General features: G+C 42.3%; 1 protein-coding gene across 6 annotated transcripts in view; it reads left to right on the top strand.

Moving 5' to 3' along the window:
• Positions 1-17320, top strand: part of SCNN1G (sodium channel epithelial 1 subunit gamma) — a 63896-nt gene extending 46576 nt beyond the window's left edge. For all 6 annotated transcript variants that reach the window (XM_068244454.1, XM_068244450.1, XM_068244451.1 and 3 more), the window contains 9 exons: positions 789-892; positions 1628-1791; positions 3147-3245; positions 4759-4876; positions 6359-6437; positions 7941-7998; positions 9826-9887; positions 10996-11071; positions 13526-17320. In XM_068244454.1, the coding sequence (XP_068100555.1) occupies positions 789-892; positions 1628-1791; positions 3147-3245; positions 4759-4876; positions 6359-6437; positions 7941-7998; positions 9826-9887; positions 10996-11071; positions 13526-13918 (1153 nt within the window). In that variant the 3' untranslated portion in view covers positions 13919-17320. The remainder of the gene's footprint in view (positions 1-788; positions 893-1627; positions 1792-3146; positions 3246-4758; positions 4877-6358; positions 6438-7940; positions 7999-9825; positions 9888-10995; positions 11072-13525) is intronic.
• The last annotated feature ends 2045 nt before the right edge of the window (positions 17321-19365 follow it).

Raw genomic sequence — 19365 nt, 5'->3', positions numbered from 1 at the left:
AGCTGAGACTAGATTCAATAAAATTGTATAGAGTTACTAAGGGTGTTCATGTATTTTTCAGTTTTCATCATCAATATCCGGCGGCCTCAATCATAATGAAAAAATCCAGCAGAGATCGATGTTGCGGCATGGCCACCCGAGCCTACAATACTTACCGCAGGCCCATCATGTAATTAATGGCCTTCTTTACAGTAGCAACTAGTCACAGCGGCTTCACGCAACAACTAATTGCTATGATTAGGGATTAGTTACTAAGGGCTCTGTAACCTTTGTGACTCGGCCCATAGAGTGTACTAGGTGGTGTAATACATCACTTCATATTGGCTTCAGTGTTAGACAAACTAGGAATACAGCCCAGAGATCTCACCACTGAAGTCTCAGCTCATTAGGCGACTCAACCCTCCCATGTTCATCTGCAGCTGAAATATTACATTGTTGATTTTACTGACTTACATTTAAAAACAAAAAAGCTAATGATGCATTTAAGGGAGGAGTTATAGATGCTTTCCTTGAAAGACATCTATGGCCTGCGTTGAAAGACATCCATGGCTATAATTACTAGGTAATGCCCAGTGATGGATGTTGATCCACAGACTTTATCTGATTGCCATCTGGAGTCGGGAAGGAATTTTTTCCCTTTTGAGGCTAATTGGACCATGCCTTGTAAGGGGTTTTCGCCTTCAGGGATATGTGAGGGAGCAGGCTGGTGTTGTACTTTATATCCTGGTTGAACTCGATGGACATATTTTTTCAACCTAAATAACCATGTAACTTTGTTTCCAACACAGGAATTTCACCCTGTTTTATCACCCTTTGTATGGCAACTGCTACACCTTCAACGATGCGCAGAGGAGTGAATTACTGGAGTCTTCCATGGGCGGATCAGAAGCTGGTAAGTATTCAGCGAAATCTACCTATATTTTGTATCCATATAATGTATAGCAGACTTGTGTCCCTACTAAGAAGTAAGGGTGAGCTATTGGAAACAAGTAGGCAGGGCGAGGTGCTGATTATTATTATAGTTCTGCTAATTAACATAGTTGTTTATATTTGCAGCGGCCACTTAAAAAAAGATGCATGTAGTACTGAATCGCCACATCCAAGCACAAATAGGCACCTGGGTGGCAAATGAGGTCACTTCAGCGTGTGCTCTTCCCTGCGCCTGACCTGGGCACCACTATCTTAAACTGTCTGTGGCCAGGCAGCAGGATTTTAAATGTGATTCGGGTTCCGGCAATCAAAATTACTTCTCCCTCCGAGTTGCTACAATTTGGAGGGGGAATAGTAATTAACCCGCAACCCCCCCCCCCTCCCCCCCTGGTTTTTCAGCCACAGCAAGGCTCACCCTGTGCCCAACTGACCAGGTTGCATGCTAACACGTATGCGCTGGGTGGCTATCAAGGAGGATGGGCTGATGACTACTAATGTATTAATGGTGGGAGTATAAACCCCAATAGTGTCAGTTTATAATTTTATGTGAGAGTTTCCCTTTAACTTCTTACATAGACCTTAAGTTTCTAAATTGAGCCTGGATTTCAAAGCTTGGCCACTCGAGTATCTCAGTTAGTAAGACCTGCCCTATCTGATGCGTTTATACATTATTCTATGATTCTTTATCTCACTATAGGCCTTAAGCTGCTTATTCACATTGATGAAGATGAGTATAATCCATTCCTGGTGACAGCGGCCGGTGCTAAGATAATAATCCATGACCAGAATGATTTTCCCTTCATCGAAGAGTCCGGTACTGAACTCGAGACGGCCACTCAGACATCCATTGGGATGCAGCTGGTAGGTGAACTTCAGTAGCAGAACTTCTCTCTTTCAAGTCTTCTGCTCTGGTTGCCCAGTATAATTATCATATGGCTTTGAATTCAGTTTTTGGGTGGCTGGACATGTCAGAAGTCAAAATAGGATTGGTTGCGCCGGGTCTAGAGCAGGTTTTCAACACCGTGCGCACATATCGCAAGGGGTTCATTTCACAAATAGGAAATTATGTACAAATAATTGTGCATACTTTTTTCTAGTTATTTATTGGCATAAGAGAATGTTTGTAAAACTATGGTGTTCAGATAATAAATGTATATCTATCAGGGAGTACTTCAGATAACAGGTATTAAATCAGAGGGTACTTAGCATAAATTGACTAGGCAAGTTTGGTTAAGTGTTGGTGACACTAACAGTTGACTGGGCACTGACCCAAGCTGATTAGAGGGACTTTGTCCAAGCATGGCGGGAAGCCAGTTGCATAGGAAGCAGGATCCGCACTGCTGCCAGAGCAGACATTCTATTGGCTGGATCTAGTTATTTATGACATGCCAACAGAATTATATACAGTGCACACAATCAACTGAAACAATCAACTCTTAGACTGAACTAGGGCTTCAGCAAATCTATTTGCCATGCATATTAAATAAATGACCTCCTTAGCCAATATTATTTCTTATTAATTCAACAGGTTATTAAAACCATAAGTTGCCAACATACCTTACAACATTCCATTCAAATGTCAGGATGCGTTAGCCCTGCCTCAAACCTGTCGAAACCAGTCCCTACAAATGACCAGATTTCTAAAAGCTTATGCCAACTTTGTTCAGTTAAACCCTTACAACTCTCAATCCATCTGTCCATGTGGCTGTCCCTACTAGAGCACCTATCAGCTAAGTTTTCCTCATAGTAGGGTCCATGTTTCTCGGCACTTCGTAGGAATTTTATTGGAAACTTCCAGCACGGCCAGTGAGCTGAGTGGACCTAAACTGTTTAAATTACTCTATGAAGAAAGCTTTAAAATACAACTTTCCTTTAAAGGCTGCTGCTTTTTGAGTTGTAAGAGGATGAAAAAACTAGTGTTTTTCATGTGATAAGTGATTTGGTTCAGTGATTTGCCAAGCAGAAGTATTCCATTTCACGGCAAGTTATAGTGCTGAGTCTTCTTACAGATCCAGATCTGGTGAACCCCACCCAGCAGAAGCATTGTCAGCAAAAATTAAGAAGTTCAAAGTTGCTGAATGAATTATACCCAACAGGTTTTTGCAGTAGTCCTGCACTGTAGAGATGATATTACCATTGCTGTGTACTGGAGGCTTATAAAAAACCAGCTGTACAACAATATACTGCATTCTGATATGATGTGCTTGTGATTTCAGACAGAATCTACAAAGCTAAGTGACCCATACAGTGACTGCACCATTGACGGAAGTGATGTATCAGTCCCAAACCTCTACAACAAGAAGTACACCTACCAGGTATGTGGCGTAACTACAATTCACGGGGGCCCCCCATCGACACTTTGATGGGGCCCCCAATCTTCCCACCCTTTACCTTGCCTCCCCTTAGTGCCCTTCACGGCCTTGCTGTCCATCTCACAAGAGTCATAAAACCAGCGTGGCCATCATGATCTTCTCACCCATAACAAGTGAAGCCACAAAAACACCTGATCTGAAGTATAGCTAAAAAGATGTGTAGGAGACACCCAGAATATCTCTTAACTTTGAATTATATAGTATATTAGTAATTATGTATTACCTCCATCGAAGAACAAACCACATAGATATAAATAATTTTAATGATGCACAACAAAGACAACGCGTTTCACAGGTACTGGCCCGCTTCCTCAGGGCAATACAAAGTGCCTAGTCAGCAGCAGTTACGAGTGTGGGCACCTGATCTGAAGCATAGTTTCCTGTATCAGAGAAATGGAAGGTAAGTAATTGCCCCCCCCCCCCCCCCCTTAAGCCCTAGTTATGTGAATGTAAGGCTCTTAAAGTCTGAACTTCTGATTACATCATCCCTCTATTTGTACTTGTATAATTGCATATTGTTATACAGTATGTATTTATGTACAACCCTAGTTCTTTATCTACAGCTCTAGTTAGACCAGTATTCTTATAGCAATAAGCATCATTTTGAAGCATATTTTAAAGCGGAGCTCCATTCATTGAGTTTAATTGAATCTCAAACGAAGCCTGGAAGACAACAGGACTAGTACCGACTAGTATAGCACTGCCCTGAATGTCTTATCTGCCAGACCTGCAATTTTCTGCAGTGTAGTGTTGTGTGGCCTCCATCCCTTCCAGGCACCTGCTTTTCCTTAAACTCTGACCATGGCTTCTCATCTGTTTCTCCCAGTCATAGCTCCCATCCACTAACACTAGACTGTGCATGCTCACACCTCATGCATGCTGAATCCACATACCTCTGTCCATTGTCCATTCTTTTCTTTGTTGCCCTAGGTCCCATTACATCACTCCTTGAAAAATTTTACTTTTGGCTAAAGTCAAATTTTCAGACATAAAGAGACAGGCTTCTTGCGATGTTCCCTCCTGTCACATAAATTACAGGCTTCTTGCAATGTTCCCTCCTGCTACCCTTCTATTCTCTCCTCCTACCCGTGCCCTAAGGGGAGTGAATAGAGCGGGAAAAAGGAGGAAATGGTAGGGTGATGGGAGGGAAGATTTCAGCAAGTCTGCCTCTTCCTGTCTGAAAATCTGACTTCAGTCAAAAGAATTTTTCAAGGAGTGATTATGGGGACAAGGGGGAATGATGAGAACAATGCACAGCACACAAAGGTATGTGAATCCAGCATGGACCTACCACTGTGCTTAACTAAGGCAGTTTAGCCTTGGGTCAGGTGTCCTTTAAGAAAGCTTTGTGTTTTTATTATAGTTAATGTTTTGACCCCTGTCAGATACTGTACTGTAGGTAATATTTATTGATGTACATTATTCTACAAATTAAACCCCAATTTACATCTTTCAGATCTGCCTGTACTCCTGTTTCCAGCTTGAGATGGTAAAAACCTGTGGCTGCGGGCACTACGACCAGCCTTTGCCAGACGGGGCAAAATACTGCAACTACAATGAATTCCCCAGTTGGAGTAAGTTTGGACTACATGTATATTATATGTATATGTATATTATACATTTGCTAAAGCAGCACCACTTAGTTTGAGCAGCGCAAATTAAAAGCCTCAGCACACGCTTTGGGCTATGGGTGGTGTAGCATGCGCTTCTAACCTACGCACGCTCCCTTGTATTTAATTGACGCTCCTTTACTCCTGCCCTGAGAGTATTCATTGCTTACATAGCAACTTCCAATGCGGGTTGTCTTGTGAAGTATCGTGAACAGGCATAAACAGAAGCAGAGACAAACTCTACTCTTTAGACCTGAATGTGGAACTATACCCCAACCACATAAAACTGCAGTAAAGAAATCAGCCTTCAGCCTCAGGATTCCATTGCCTGCTACTTAAAAGGACTACACAAGCTTCAAATTATGATTATTTCTTCATTCTTAAAGTGAACCTCCGGACTAAAAATCTACTCAGCAGAACTGAAAAGGCTTGGTGTTTCTTTAATAGTTTCACAGCATCAGAACTTTGTTTTTCTTACCAAAGTATCATTTTTAGCTGCATTTTTAGCTAAGCTTCATCCATCAAAGAAAAAAGCCCGGGCTTTTTTTCCCTGATGTTGTGCAGAGCATGATGGGATTTCCTATGTTGTTATTCACGTTGCCTAGCAACTAGGAGAGGTGCTTAGGACACAGGACAGTTGGAACTGTGTCTCATGCTCCCTGTCACCTCTTTTCAACCATAAAGATGGCTGTTGTCATGAAATCAAATATGTGCCTGTTCTTTTAAAACAGAGTGGGTAAGAGATTATATTACCTACAGTATCTATTTTAATTAACATAACTAATGTAACTTAATGACAGTATGTTTGTTTAGGCTGGAGTTCCTCTTTAAGTTCTAGAGAGTGAAACTTGTGATAGCACAAATAATTTTTGAGTCCACAAAAGGATTACTTCATCACAAGCTGATGGCGTTATAAACGGAGCAATGGTATATACGTTTTCCCCTTAGGTCTAAAGTAAAATTTCACTCAAAGGGTAAAAAAAATGCACTCAGAACAGCTCTAAATATCCAACGTTTTTTAGCAAATATTACTGGGTCTTCTAACCGTGCGGCTATGTCTGCAGATGTGAGCACTGGCTACTAAATACAAACACCAGCTAGAGCATTCTAGATAGGTCTGTCAGCCTGCTGCAATCACTTCATCAATCCCAGATGTGCTCAAAGTGGCATGTGGTTTTCTGGTCTGCACAGCTAACTGCTCACACAGAACGGTGCAAAAGTGTGGGCAGTGTGTACACCAGAAAGAGCCATTGCCATGGTGTCAAGGTAATAAAATGGCTTCAAAATGAAACAAAGAGTATTCTAATAATATTTAATTGAAAAATGACCTTTCTTGCACTGTTATATTTGTAGCATTTAAAAAAAAATTAGCCTTTAAGTATTTTACGGTGATATTGTTTATTTTGGTTATCAGCTAAATGCCTTTGTTTTCTCTTTTTCCCTTAGTTTACTGTTATTTCAAGCTACATAAGAGATTCATTCAAGAAGAACTGGGGTGTCAACATACCTGTCGAGAGTCCTGCAGGTAAAAATAACGTGTATATGATACTGTATACCCTGTGCAGTACACCATAAAGATATTGGGCTTCCCTGCAATGCTGGATTTATATATATATTTTGCCCCAAAGGGTCAACTTTCTTGAGCCTCCCTTTTTCAAATGCAGCAGCCCCCCTCCCATGTCACGTGAAGCCCTTCTGCCATATGTTCATCAGTCCCTCTCTTTCATGTATAGTTCCCCCTTCCATGTGCCGTTTGCAATTTGAAGCTTCTTTTTCCATATGTAGCATCCTCTCTTCCATGTCCAGCTGCAGCAGCTGCCCAAGGCCCGGACCTTTGTGGCCTTTTTTAGAAATCTGAACCTGCTTCCTTCAGAAAGGGCAAAATAAAAGCAGTTATATAAGTTACACAACTAATAGTTAAAGCCTTGTTATTGTTAGTATTTTAGTGCAGATCTTGCATTTCTTACAGCTGATCAGAGCTCATATTTACTGATGGGCAAACATACTAACAGATGGTCATAGATGACCTCAGGTTGGAAGACGTTCATGTCTAAATATTCCCAAGCAAAATAAGATTGCTCTGGCAGAGCGCTGCTTTGGGATCTGATGGACACTGCGGCACAGCACTGTGTCATGGAACAGAGTGGGGATGCTTACAAACACACACAGCAATCTGATCATCATAGGAGGCTCTCTCAAGCACATGCAAGTGATTTTGGCGGACAACATTGATTTATGAAGAAGCGATATAGGAGTAGAGATGATCACTTTCTTAGGAGAATTCCTCCTGCAAGGAGAATTCACAGACAAGCGCATGATCAACTTATCAGGTGATTGATTTGTACATCTCTAATTGGCCTACACTGGAAGCATAAGTGAGACATGAATATATGATTGCTACCATCCAATCAGAGAAGTATAAAACAATCACCTGATAAATGGATCATGTGTTTTCTCCATGAATTCTCCTCGCTGGAGAAATCCCTTCTGAGAAATGATCATCACAATAAAATGTTTGACCGGGTTATAAATATATACTTAGATGGTTTACATGCTTCTAGATTGGGATAGCTGTCAGCTTTAATGGCATCAGGCAACATTCCTATGCGCCAGCAATAAAAGCACCCGTTTCAAAGAAAAAAAAAACATTCTAAGCGATTCATACTATAACAATGTATAATATATCTTTTTGCACCTCCTCAAAGTTACATAACATTCCCCCGCCTGTCCTAACTGAGCTACCTTATTACAATGTAATTGGAACAAGTCAATTAAATGACCAGCTTAGTGAATAGGACATGTAAACTCCAAGCTAGCAATTGTTATGTAAGGCATTGAGGAACAATCGGTAGGCTCCGGCAGAGCTGGCCAGCCTGGTGCATGATCACCTCCATGTCTCCCAGGACTTCTCTGGTTACTGTGCCTGTTACGTTTCCCTGACAACGGCTCTTGTACAGGACTGGAGGAAATTGTAGGTTTCAAGAACAAATTTAGAGAATTGAATCCCTGTTTTCCATTGTCATTTCAGTTTTAAAGAATGGACTTATACAAGGAGTATGGCAACCTGGCCTTCGCTGAGATCAGAGGTAAGTTCATGTCAGGTTGGCAGATGTGTGTCCATAAAGTGCACCTGTACTATGGTGGTTCAGTATTTGCCATGCCCTGTCATCACATAACCCTCCAAAGTTCTTAAGATTTCCTTCATTATCCTTAATGAAATCAAGGTTGGATTTCTATGTTTTTTCACCCGTAGGCCAAGTTTCTTGTGCCCCCTCCAAGTTCAGCAGCTCATCCCATTCCATATGCAGCCCCCACTTCAACATCCATGTTCAGCAGCCCTTCTCCTCCACATGTAGGTTAGTTGGGCAGCAGCTCCCTATTCCATGTGTTGCTTCCCATTTGCAGTTTCCCTTTTCCATCTGCAGTCTCCTGTTTTAAATGCAGCCAGTACTCTTCTATGTCCACCCAACCCCTAGAAAACAGCCAGCCAAGACTCAGGCTTATGTGGCCTTTCCATAAATCTAGCCCTGAATGGAATCCTGTAGAGGACAGTATGATAGTACATTGGCGGCAAGGCTTTATACTATATACGGTATTCTAAGTCAGTGGCATAACTATAGAAAGAAAAGAGTCCTGCTGCACCAGCTATGGATAAAAGTCAGATTTTTGTTTAAGCAAAGTGGACAATCAGCACAAATACAGCTCACGCGTATCGGAGCTAACACATGACTCCTTAGTCATAGCTATGACTAAGGAGCCATGTGTCCACTCCGATATCCATAGCTGGTGTAGCGGGATTCTCTTTCCTTTCTACTGCATATGTTGCTGCTGTGTCCTGCTCCCAGCTATAGGAGTGTGGTGGTTGCAGCGACCTGTCCAGATTGTCAGTGGCATAACTACTAGGCCTCTTCAAGGAGGCCTACATCAACTCAACACTACCCTAATCCCTTCTGCCAATAACTTCTTGATGCGCCCCCTCCTTTTGTGTCACCAGCCCCTCCCTCTAGATTGTAAGCCTTTAGCAGGGCCCTCTTCCCTTGTGTATCATACTTGACTATGTGCACTTTACCCAGAATTTGGAACTGGTAATTTTTTACCACTACCATTCCAGTTTATGATCTGGCATTGTACTATTATCTGCATTGTGTTGCGTATCTTATTGCTATTACCTGTATTGTTGTATCTATGGTCTGTTACCTGTATTGTTCTGTCAACCCTGTTATGATTGTCTGTAATCCTATTTATTGTACAGCGCTGCGTAATATGTTGGCGCTATATAAATCTAATAAATAATAATAATAATAATAGAGAGCAGCCAAAGGCAAGCCTTGGGCTTGAGGGTCCCTCTTCTTCCCCCTCTATTAGTTTCTTAGTAGCCACCATCTTGTGCTCCCCTTCCCCCAATATGCAGAGTAGTGCAGTGGACCAGAGTATTTTACCTGCTCCATTGAAGCTCTCTCCTTCACAGCAGTTGCCGTGCCTGACTGGATTTTTGGCTTGGTAGCTTAGCCACGCCTCTTTCCATTCTTGCCACACCTACTCCTTTGCCTTGTCATGCCTCAGCTTACCACTCCTTTGCCAGCCATGCCCCTTCCTATTCCTTAGGTGAAATCATAAGTTGGTCCCAGAAAATTTGTGTTGAGAAAAGGTAGTTGAGTACATAGTCAAGTTCTCATTCAAAGATGGGGATTCTCCCAGTCTCCGCATATCCCAGCTAGTGGTAGCAACCAGTGTTGCTGAGGTAGTAGGGCAACATAGTGTGTAGCCTAACTGTCAGCCTTTACAAATTGGGTAAATAATTGCAATAGTATTGCTTGCATTCCATCCTCATGCCATATTGTTTGCATATGCCATACAGGTGTAATTTGAAGTTACCTATTGTAATTCACTTTAAATGTTGTTTTCTTTATTAGAAATGGATATTACGAGTTCTGTCCTGGGAAATTGGGAGTAAACTACAGAAAAATCTGACCAAGTAAGTATGAATATTCGCAAATCCGAAGATCAACACTTTGCTGATTTCCATGATGGTTGGATAGTGTACTGGGTAAGGTCTCTCCCTTTGACACAGGGGACCTGGGTTCGAATCTCAGCTCTTCCTGTTCAGAGAGCCAGCACCTCTTGGTCTTGTCTTGTTGTAGGCGACCTTGGCAAGTCTCCTTAACACTGCTACTGCCTATAGAGCAAGCCCTAGTGGCTGCAGCTCTGGCACTTTGAGTCCGCCAGGAGAAAAGCGCAATACAAATGTTTTGGGTCTTGTCTTGTCCTGTCATGATGTCAAATCCCTACCCTCAATCCATGTCAAAATAAAATATACACCTTAGAAAAAAATTAAAGATCAAATAAAATTTAAGTAGATGGGAAAACTACATACTACTACAAGTGAAGGTAAAAATACACTGGCGAGATAAACAATTATAAATCCTCCTAGTCCTAAAAATGACCTTTTTTTAGATATTCCACAGTTTTATTTTATGTGTAAAACGTAAAAAGTAGATTTAATGTTTTATTGTTTATGCACAATGACTCAATCTTGAAAGTGTCCCAGAGCTAAAATATATGAACTATTGACTTTTTTTATCTATCCCCTGCAGCTATTCTCTTCCAGGAAAGCATGTTTACTCTTCATCAGTGAAGATTACAATATAGTTTGACTGGAGAGAAACTGCTACTGTACTTACATACCTAAATGTTTCATTCCTTAAGGCAGAAAAAAAGGAACATAGCTTAGTTATAAATAATAAAAATAAACTTATAAGATAAACAATATTATTTACAGTCCTAATTCTAAAAGGGACTTTCTTGTAATCCATAATTTTTGCCATGCAGGAGTTTCATGACCTCTAGTTAGTAAGCAGTGTGAGTTAGGCTACAGTGTGGGGACAGTATATACATGTTTATCTCATTATGTTACATGTCACTTCAGGTACTCTTTAACAGTAAGTCATTTTCATCCTGTAATTTTTAGAATGTCCATTAATTAGAGGACAGTTGTCTCCATTAGTGGCCTGTGTATTGAAACTGTGAAGTCAACTTTTTCCCCTACAGACATTTCAATGGCTTCTTTTTATTTTTCTTTGAAGGTATGACCTGGCAAACCTGGATATATTTTACCAAGACCTGAACCTTAGAACCATAGATGAAAGCCCAGCCACTAATGTAAGTAAAGTGCATCTTACAAGCTTCTGTGAGTGGAATCCTAAACATTTAACGTAACATCTAACTAAAACTTTACTCGGTTATGCTATTACTAGGTCTGTCATTTCAGAAGTTTCCTGTGATAGCAATATGTCTGCTCTTTCTAAGGTAGCCATACACTGGTCGTTTTGCCATCAGATCAACCAACAGATAGATCCCTCTCTGATCGAATCTGATCAGAGAGGGATTGTATGGCTGCCTTTACTGCAAACAGATTGTAAATCAATTTCAGTATGAAATCGATTCACCATCTGTGACACGCCCCCCCCCCCCCCCCCCCCCGCCAGCTATACATTACCTGCTCCGCCGGTGCGAGTCCCCCGGTCTTCACTGTCTTCTTCTCCGCGCTGGGCTCTGAGTCCAGCTGGCTTCACTGAACTTCCTGTCCGGGGAACAGTAGAGGGCACCCTACTGTTTAAACTTTCTGCCGGGACAGGAAGTTTAGTGAGGCCAGTCGGACTCGGAGCCCAGCGCGGAGATGAAGACAGCGGATAGAGTGGGGACACGCGCCGGCGGAACAGATAATGTATTGCAGCTAGCGTCAGTTGTCAGGCATTCGAACGCCGCTATCGACGCACTCCCGACCCGCCGGCGATCGAGCAAAATCTTCCACATGGACGGATCGACGGGAATCGACGGGAACGATTGATTTCGGACGGAAATCGATCGTTTTGTCAGCATTTGCGCAACGATTTCACAGATATCGGCGGGAAAATCATTAGGTGTATCGGCCCCTTTAGACTCACTCTGATCACAACTGATAAACCACTTTCTTGGGAGATGGTGGAAAGTAAATATTTATATAATTAGGTTTACAAGGGTCGTAAAATGTTAGTTGAGTCATTGTCACTTCTATGACACTGTCATGTTTGCACAGTTCACAGGAAGCTAGTGGTGGATGGAAGTAGTAATACTGCAGTAATTTAGCAGAATTTAGTTGAACACTAAATGCAAACCAGACATTGCATGCATCAGTTTTTAATTGGCCCACCCATGTGGATACCCCTTCCCCCTACCTTGTTTCATGTGTAGCAACTGAAGTAGTAGAAAACCGTAGGTCATTGGTAAGATGAAACGTACAGTAACAGTTCAGCCACCTGTTTGAACCTGTCCTTAGACTACTAGGTGTACATGGGTTCTTAAATTCCTTCTATGCTGCATTTCACTGTGGCCACATTTGTCACAGCCTTAGTGGGAGTTTAGTGGCTCCTGTTTTTAGAGGTAATGGCACCCCTATTGCCTGTTAGTGGAAATCTACAGGCTATAAGTGGCTGACCAAGCCCGCTGAATTTCAACTAAATATTGCCTATAAATGACCCTTTCATGGAGAGTTGTTTGTACAGTTTACACCGAGAACTTCTATATACTCAGATAAACAAATAAGCTCTTGTTACTAAGGAACTTCTGCTGCAAGCTTACTCTGCCCCGAGGGTGACCGAATATTTTATTACTCATGCCTGCAGAGCGTCTTGGCTAATGGTAGAATGATTTAAATTTGATATTTTTGGCCAACAAATCATCTCTCTCTAGGAGCATGGCAAGGTTCTCACTTGTGTAGTGACACCTGTCCTTCGGCTGCCACTGTGGATTACGGGTAAACAGCAAAGAGATGCACAGTGTAGATTTTTCTCAGTCTCTAACAAAGATGGTCAAAATCCCAGAGACAAAGCAGGGGCGTAGCTAGGGGCCATGGGGCCCCATAGCAAAGTTTTGATTGGGGCTCGCCTCAAAAAAAAGTATAAGGCACCTTTGTGCCCCTCCCTTACACACAAGTTTTAAGTAGCAAGAAGTGCCCCTCCAGAGTTTAACACAACATCTCAGTATTGGTAGCAAGAGGTACCCTCAGTATTAGCTAGCCAGAAGTGCTCCCCACTAAAGGTAGCACAAAGTTAACCTCAGTATTAGGTAGCCCCCCAGTATAAGTAGTCAGAGGGACATCTAGTAGTAGATAGCCCTACAGTATAGATAGCCTAAGGGGCCCCTAGTATTAGGTATCCAAGTATAGATAACTTCTTTCCTTTGCTCCACTCACATTACTCTGCACCTCAGGGGATCCACTGTGGGCCCCATTATCGCTGTTGGCCTTTGCCACTGAGCCCCTCTTGGCTATGGGCACCATAGCAGATGCCATGGCTGCTACGATGATCCCTACGCCACTGAGGCAAAGGTTATCAAAGTGTCCATAGATGAGGAGGCTTCCTCATGGTCACCAGCCATATTCTTATACTTTGGACACTGGAGAGTCAACGCAAAACCTGACTGGCTAGCTTTTAAATTAAACATGATCATGGTCTTTAGGTGTGGGGCGTAGCATGGGAGATTATTTCCAGACATGAGCGGTTAGCTTTGTTGTCAATGTCTTCACAGATTGTTGGAATGCTTCTGTTATTAACTGAGCTTAATCTTTTTTCACAGATTCCAAATCTTTTATCAAACTTCGGAGGTCAGCTGGGCCTTTGGATGAGTTGCTCAATTGTCTGCGTTGTGGAGATTATAGAGATTTTCCTTGTGGACTCCTTCTGGGTGGTCTTACGTCAGAAATGGCAGAAGTTTGTTAAATGGTGGAAGACTAAGAAAGAAAAGCGAAGCGGGCAAACTTCTGACCAGCCTGCCCCAGAAGTGGTTGGTCATGACAACCCTTGCCTGACAGAAGAAGATCCACCTACATTTAACTCAGCTTTGCAGTTGCCACAGGCCCAACACTGCCAAGTGCCAAGAACACCGCCACCCTTGTACAGGACCCTTCATCCAGGATCCACAACTGGCGAGGTGCCTACGAACTCAGAAGATGAAATAGCATATATGTGATGGTGGAAACTTGAAGAGAGCTTCCTAAAGCAAAGGCACTTTCCATTGAATGGACTTCAGTTAAAAGCTTATTGTTCAAAAGGAGAAAAATACAGCAGGAAAGAAGGGTGAGGCTGAAATGTTCAAAAGCCTGAACTCAGTCTATGTCTCGATAGACAGTTTTCTGTATGGTGCTTGATCAAAATTCAACATAGACTTAAAAAAATGTTCTTGATCCCTAACAATGTGCCACAGCTGTGTTGACAAGATGTCACTGGCTGTTACTGTAGCTTGGTCAACTGACCACTAGTTATTAAATAATTGTACATAACACTGATTTTATTTGCACATCTAGATCTTTTATTTAGCCATATGAGCCCTTGTAGTAGTGTAGCTGAACACTAATGTCTTTGTTGTAGGTAAGCTGTTATTAAGTTGATGTTGCACCTTAGCATTTGTATTTTGCATCAGAGCGTCAGATGTATGTAGAGAGGACAACAGAGCGTATGGTTGACGAGCACAGAAGAAAATGAAACCCTTTAGCACAATGCAGTTAGTGTAGCCAAAGAAAGCAATATACACTTCCTCTTGCTCAGGGTTGTCAAACTCAAATACAATGTGGGCCAAAATTGTACACTGGAACCTAGCCGCGGGCCAACCTCAATGTCTACTGGCCACCTTCCTCCCTCATAAAGTTCACAGGTTTCTAGTCCCCCCCCCCCATGCAACTCCTATGCAGTTCCCTGGTGTCTAGTGGCTCTCCTCCCTCCCCTATACAGTTCCCCGGTGTCTAATGGCCCACACAATGAATGTTTAGCAAAACAAAAGTTTGCCTTCTTAAAACAGAAATAATTTGCGATAATTCATGTTGGAGTGAGCCTATGAGGTCTCCCAGGATGCATCACTGCTGAATATGCAAATTATCCCTTGTTGTCCCTGTAAGCTAGCCACACCGCCAGAATCGCTGGAATGCAATGATGTGCCAGGCAGCCTGTTCATTGTACAGAGCCACTGTAACAATGAATGTATAGGACACAATGAGAGGGGGCGCTGCTATGTTTGCTGATTGAATGAATGGATCTACTTCACACTTGTGAGTTAGCTTTTCTTTCTTGATGGTCATTTTTTATCACACTTAGGTAAAGTTATCCCAATGGATTTGTTTGTCTGAAGCATATGCAGTAATACTGACAAGCAGCAGACAAAACGTTTTCCTGTCCAGCTTCAGTTTCCTGTCTCAGTGCAAAGGAAGGAGAAGGATGAGTGATGATTTTTCTTCACTGATGTGAGCTGGTAATCTTGACCTGCCCTATTGTATAATGTGATGGTTCTCTTGTTTTATAGCAGAAGAACGTTTAATAGGAAAAAACTTTACATGAGTCAAGTTTTTCTTCAGAATACTGTTGGAATGTATTGCTTCAGCCCTGTGTCTCTCATTCAGAGTCCATTCACAATGTAAGCTCTGTGGCAACACCCTCACAGACTGTTGTATTAAATGCATAGCGCCATTTCACACCAGTGCCATGCAGAATAGCGCAGTAAGGGAAAAGAAAAGCCCAATTAGGAGCATTTTGGAGCGCTGAGATGTAGGGCGTGGGGCCTCACCGCACATCATTGCAGCCAATGGCAGTGTTGGGGGTGTTACATTAAAATAGGGATATAATCAGTATTGCAGTATATATGGCACTACTGACTTCAGCTCAGACTTTTGACTACATTTAAATAAAGCCACAATTCAACCTTTTTTAATCGTTCCTAAGGATCAGAGTCGGATAATCCACAAGGCAACTTAGGAAGTTGCCTAGGGCAAAGAGAGAGACTAGGGGCCTAGATGATGCTAGCCCCCACCAAATCTTACCAAATGGTCTTACATGTCTAGGGCCCGATTTAACTTTAATCCGTCTCTGGTAAGGGTAAATAGGGGACTATAACGTTACGCACAGAATTTTCATATTTGATGCTGCTGTTCCAAACAAGTCATTTTAGACAAGTTAATCACATGACCCAGAGAGCTGCCTACCAAGTGGCCGTTTCTTCCTCAGCACAGAGCCATCTCCTGGCCACTTTTTTCTGCTATCAGTATCTTTGTCCTTTAGATCTCTTCTCACTTCCAGGACTGGAAATATGCCAGGATTCTTGTTTCAGCGATATGCTGGATTTCATACAGCTTTCTATTTCCAGCAGGGAATTAGACAACAGAAAAAAAACACAGATTTTAAAAGGTTTTAGAGTTCTACTCTTACCTCTTATATTCTTCCAGAATCAAGAAGTCTGGTTAAAAAAATTTAAATAAAAGTGCCAGAGCCAAAGGCATTGAATAAATCTTTCAGTCTGGCATGTTTCAGGCACTGGGTGCTGGTGCTGGGAGAAGAGGGATTAGATAGGGAAGCAAAGGAACACCTCACCAGTGGGAAGAAGCTCTGAGATCACCAACTGTGAGGCAAGGGAGTATGAATCAAAAGAGTGAATGAACAAAGATAAAAACATTTTGACAGCTAAAGGAGTTGCCATAGATTTCTGTGCTATGTTCCAATCGGCTTATTGTTCATATAGCAATAAACAAAGCTCTGCTTGCACTAATGTAGGCGGGAACAGATCTCCTGTGTATATAAGTCTGAAAGATGATCTAGAGCCATGGCCCATATGCTATTCACTTTTTCTACTGAGTTTCCTCCTAAGAGATCATTTTTCATCTTCTATTTAAAATAACTTTTTAGAACTTTGCAATGGAAAAAGTACCGAAAAGTACTGCCCACATTATTTTGAGTATTTGGTTTAAAATGCATTTTATTTACTAAATGTGAAAATAGCACCTAGGAGAAAACTCTGGAGAAAAAAAGTGAATTACATATGGCTCCGTGTCAATAAAAGGCCTTTTAAGCCGCCAGCAAGCAACAAAATATAAAAATAATTTTGATAGTACATTTTCAATAGTACCAATTTTTGGTACTTTTTCAATAGCAAAGGGCTGATTAGTTATTTTAAAGAGAAATGAAATAAAAAATGATCTCCTAAGAGAAATGCCCTTTGCCCATATGGGATTAACCCTTTCTCCTGAGTTTTCGCCCAGGAGATAATTTTCATATTCTCTTTAAAATAACTTTTAATCATTTCACAATTTAAAAAGTACCTAAAAGTTGATGAAAAAGTATTGTCAAAATTATTTTTAGTATTTTCTTTCCTGCTGGTGGTTCAAAAGGCCTTTTATGACAGGTGGTGAAAATATCACCCAGGAGAAAACTTAAGAGAAAAAGTGAATTGCATTTGGGGTCTTCTCAATAAACCCCCAGCAAGCAAGGCAATACAGGTAGTCCCCGGGTTACGAACGCCCGACTTACGAACGACCCGCTGATACGAACGCCGCGACCATAGCTCCGCCCCGTCGCATGACGTCACGCCCGCCAGGGACTACCTGTTCTGGCCCGCTGAAAAAGGAGAATATGGGCAGCGGAAGGTAAATAGAGGCCTACTCACCTGATCCTCGGCGGGAGAGGGTGCCCTCGTGGTGCCCGGAAGGTCCGCAGCCCGTCCCCTCGCTTCCTCCACTGTTTCTTGGCGGCTCCTGGCTTCACATGCAGCGCATAATGACGTAATTAGGAAGCGCTAGGGGGCTCTTCCTGATTACGTCATTATGCGCCGCATGTGAAGCCAGGAGCCGCCAGGAAACAGTGGAGGAAGCGAGAGGACGGGCTGCGGACCTTCCGGGCACCACGAGGGCACCCTCTCCCGCCGAGGATCAGGTGAGTAGTCCTCTATTTACCTTCCGCTGCCCATATTCTTCTATTTCAGCGGACCAGAACAGGTAGTCCTGACTTAGGAACAGATTCAGGTTAAGAACGAGTGGGCAGTCCCTATCTCGTTCGTTAACCGAGGACTACCTGTACTCAAATTAATTTTGTTAGTACTTTTTCAACTACTTTTTGGTACTTTTTCAATTGCAAAATGTTAAAAACTTTTTTTTAAACAGAAGATGAAAAATGATCTCCTAGGAGAAAACTGAATTGCATATGGGCCAATATCTCTGAATATCATGTATTTAGTTAAGCATGTGTTGTATAGAAGTCCACAGGAAAAAAAAACTGAAATCTCCGGTAATTACAAACATTTTTAGCCAATTGTGTTGAGTTTTTCTGACTTGATGATCTGTTCTTTACTTTTTTCTTCCTTGAGCTGTAGAATTTTTGTGCCATGCACAAAATTGCTGCTATGTCCAATTGCTGGCCTGTACTCAGGCCACCCAGAGAGGTCAATTGATATGAATGAACACTGTCCTGTAGAGCGGTCTTATGCCTGCAGGTTACCAACAACACCAAAGTACTGTACATGTTAAGCATTCTGTGTTTAATCAGTATAAATACACATATATATATATTTGTACTCCTGTATATAGAAGTGAGAACATGTTTATGAGGATGCTATATTTAAGATTGTTTGAGGCGAATTTTATTTTTTAATAAAACATTATCAAAGAATATAATTGTGCTTCCTGCGTGCTTACTGTGTTCAAAGCAATGCTAAATGTAATTTTGCCTTCTTAAAGAGACACTGAAGCCTCCACAAAACTCAGTTTTTACAGCAGAATATTGTTTAGCATGAATGCCCTTCCTAAAACGCTGCATCCCCGCGGCTGAACTCGCAATTAAAACCCCTGAAATCCGAGGGCAAAAATCCATGACTTTCAAAGTTGTGTATTTTACTGTCCGGGGGAGGTAGAGCTTTGGGGTGTATCTCTGCCTCCATGCGCGTCAATCTGTGCTGATCGCCGCCTCTCCCCGCCCCTCTCAGCAAAAGAAGACTGAGAGGGGCGGGGAGAGGCGGCGATCAGCACAGATTGATGGGAGTAGAGGCAGAGCTACAGCCCAAATCTCTGCCTCTACAAGGAAGGGCTGCCAAAATATCCCCCCCCCCCCGGGGATTTCGGGGGTTTTAATTGCGAGTTTAGCCGCAGGGATGCAGCGTTTCAGGTAGGGCATTCATGCTGAACAATATTCTGCAGTAAAAACTGAGGTTTTTTGGAGGCTTCAGTGTCTCGTTAAAACAGAAGGTATTTGCAATAATTCAGCTTTAAAGGAATTCCGAGGTGAGGGTGAAAAAAATCTTTACTTACCTGGGGACTTCATCCAGCTTCTGCGCATTAGTGAACTTCTGCGCATGGAGATCCCCAGTCTCCAGACTGCGTGCATATAGTATTGCATATAATTTGGTTTGTGCTGCTCATCCCCTGGTATATATTATTTTCCCCTGTGAGCGTGCATAACCACGCCCACCTCTAGCACAGTTAAGCATATAAATGAGCGGAGCTCAGAGTTCACTCAGTAGCTAGTAGAAGGTGAGGTGTTTTTAATTTCCTTTCTCCCATTTAGCTGACCATTGGGCTTTTGGTATGGTTCCAGGGGAGGACCGGCCAGGGGGGAAAGGGGGAGATTTCCCCCAAGGCTGCCTCTCATTTAATGATTTAGGGCTGGTGC

The sequence above is a fragment of the Hyperolius riggenbachi genome, chromosome 7 (genome assembly GCF_040937935.1).
Source record: "Hyperolius riggenbachi isolate aHypRig1 chromosome 7, aHypRig1.pri, whole genome shotgun sequence".
NCBI lineage: Eukaryota > Metazoa > Chordata > Amphibia > Anura > Hyperoliidae > Hyperolius > Hyperolius riggenbachi.
Note: the sequence above shows the minus strand (reverse complement) of the source record. Positions and strands in the feature narration are given on the sequence as shown.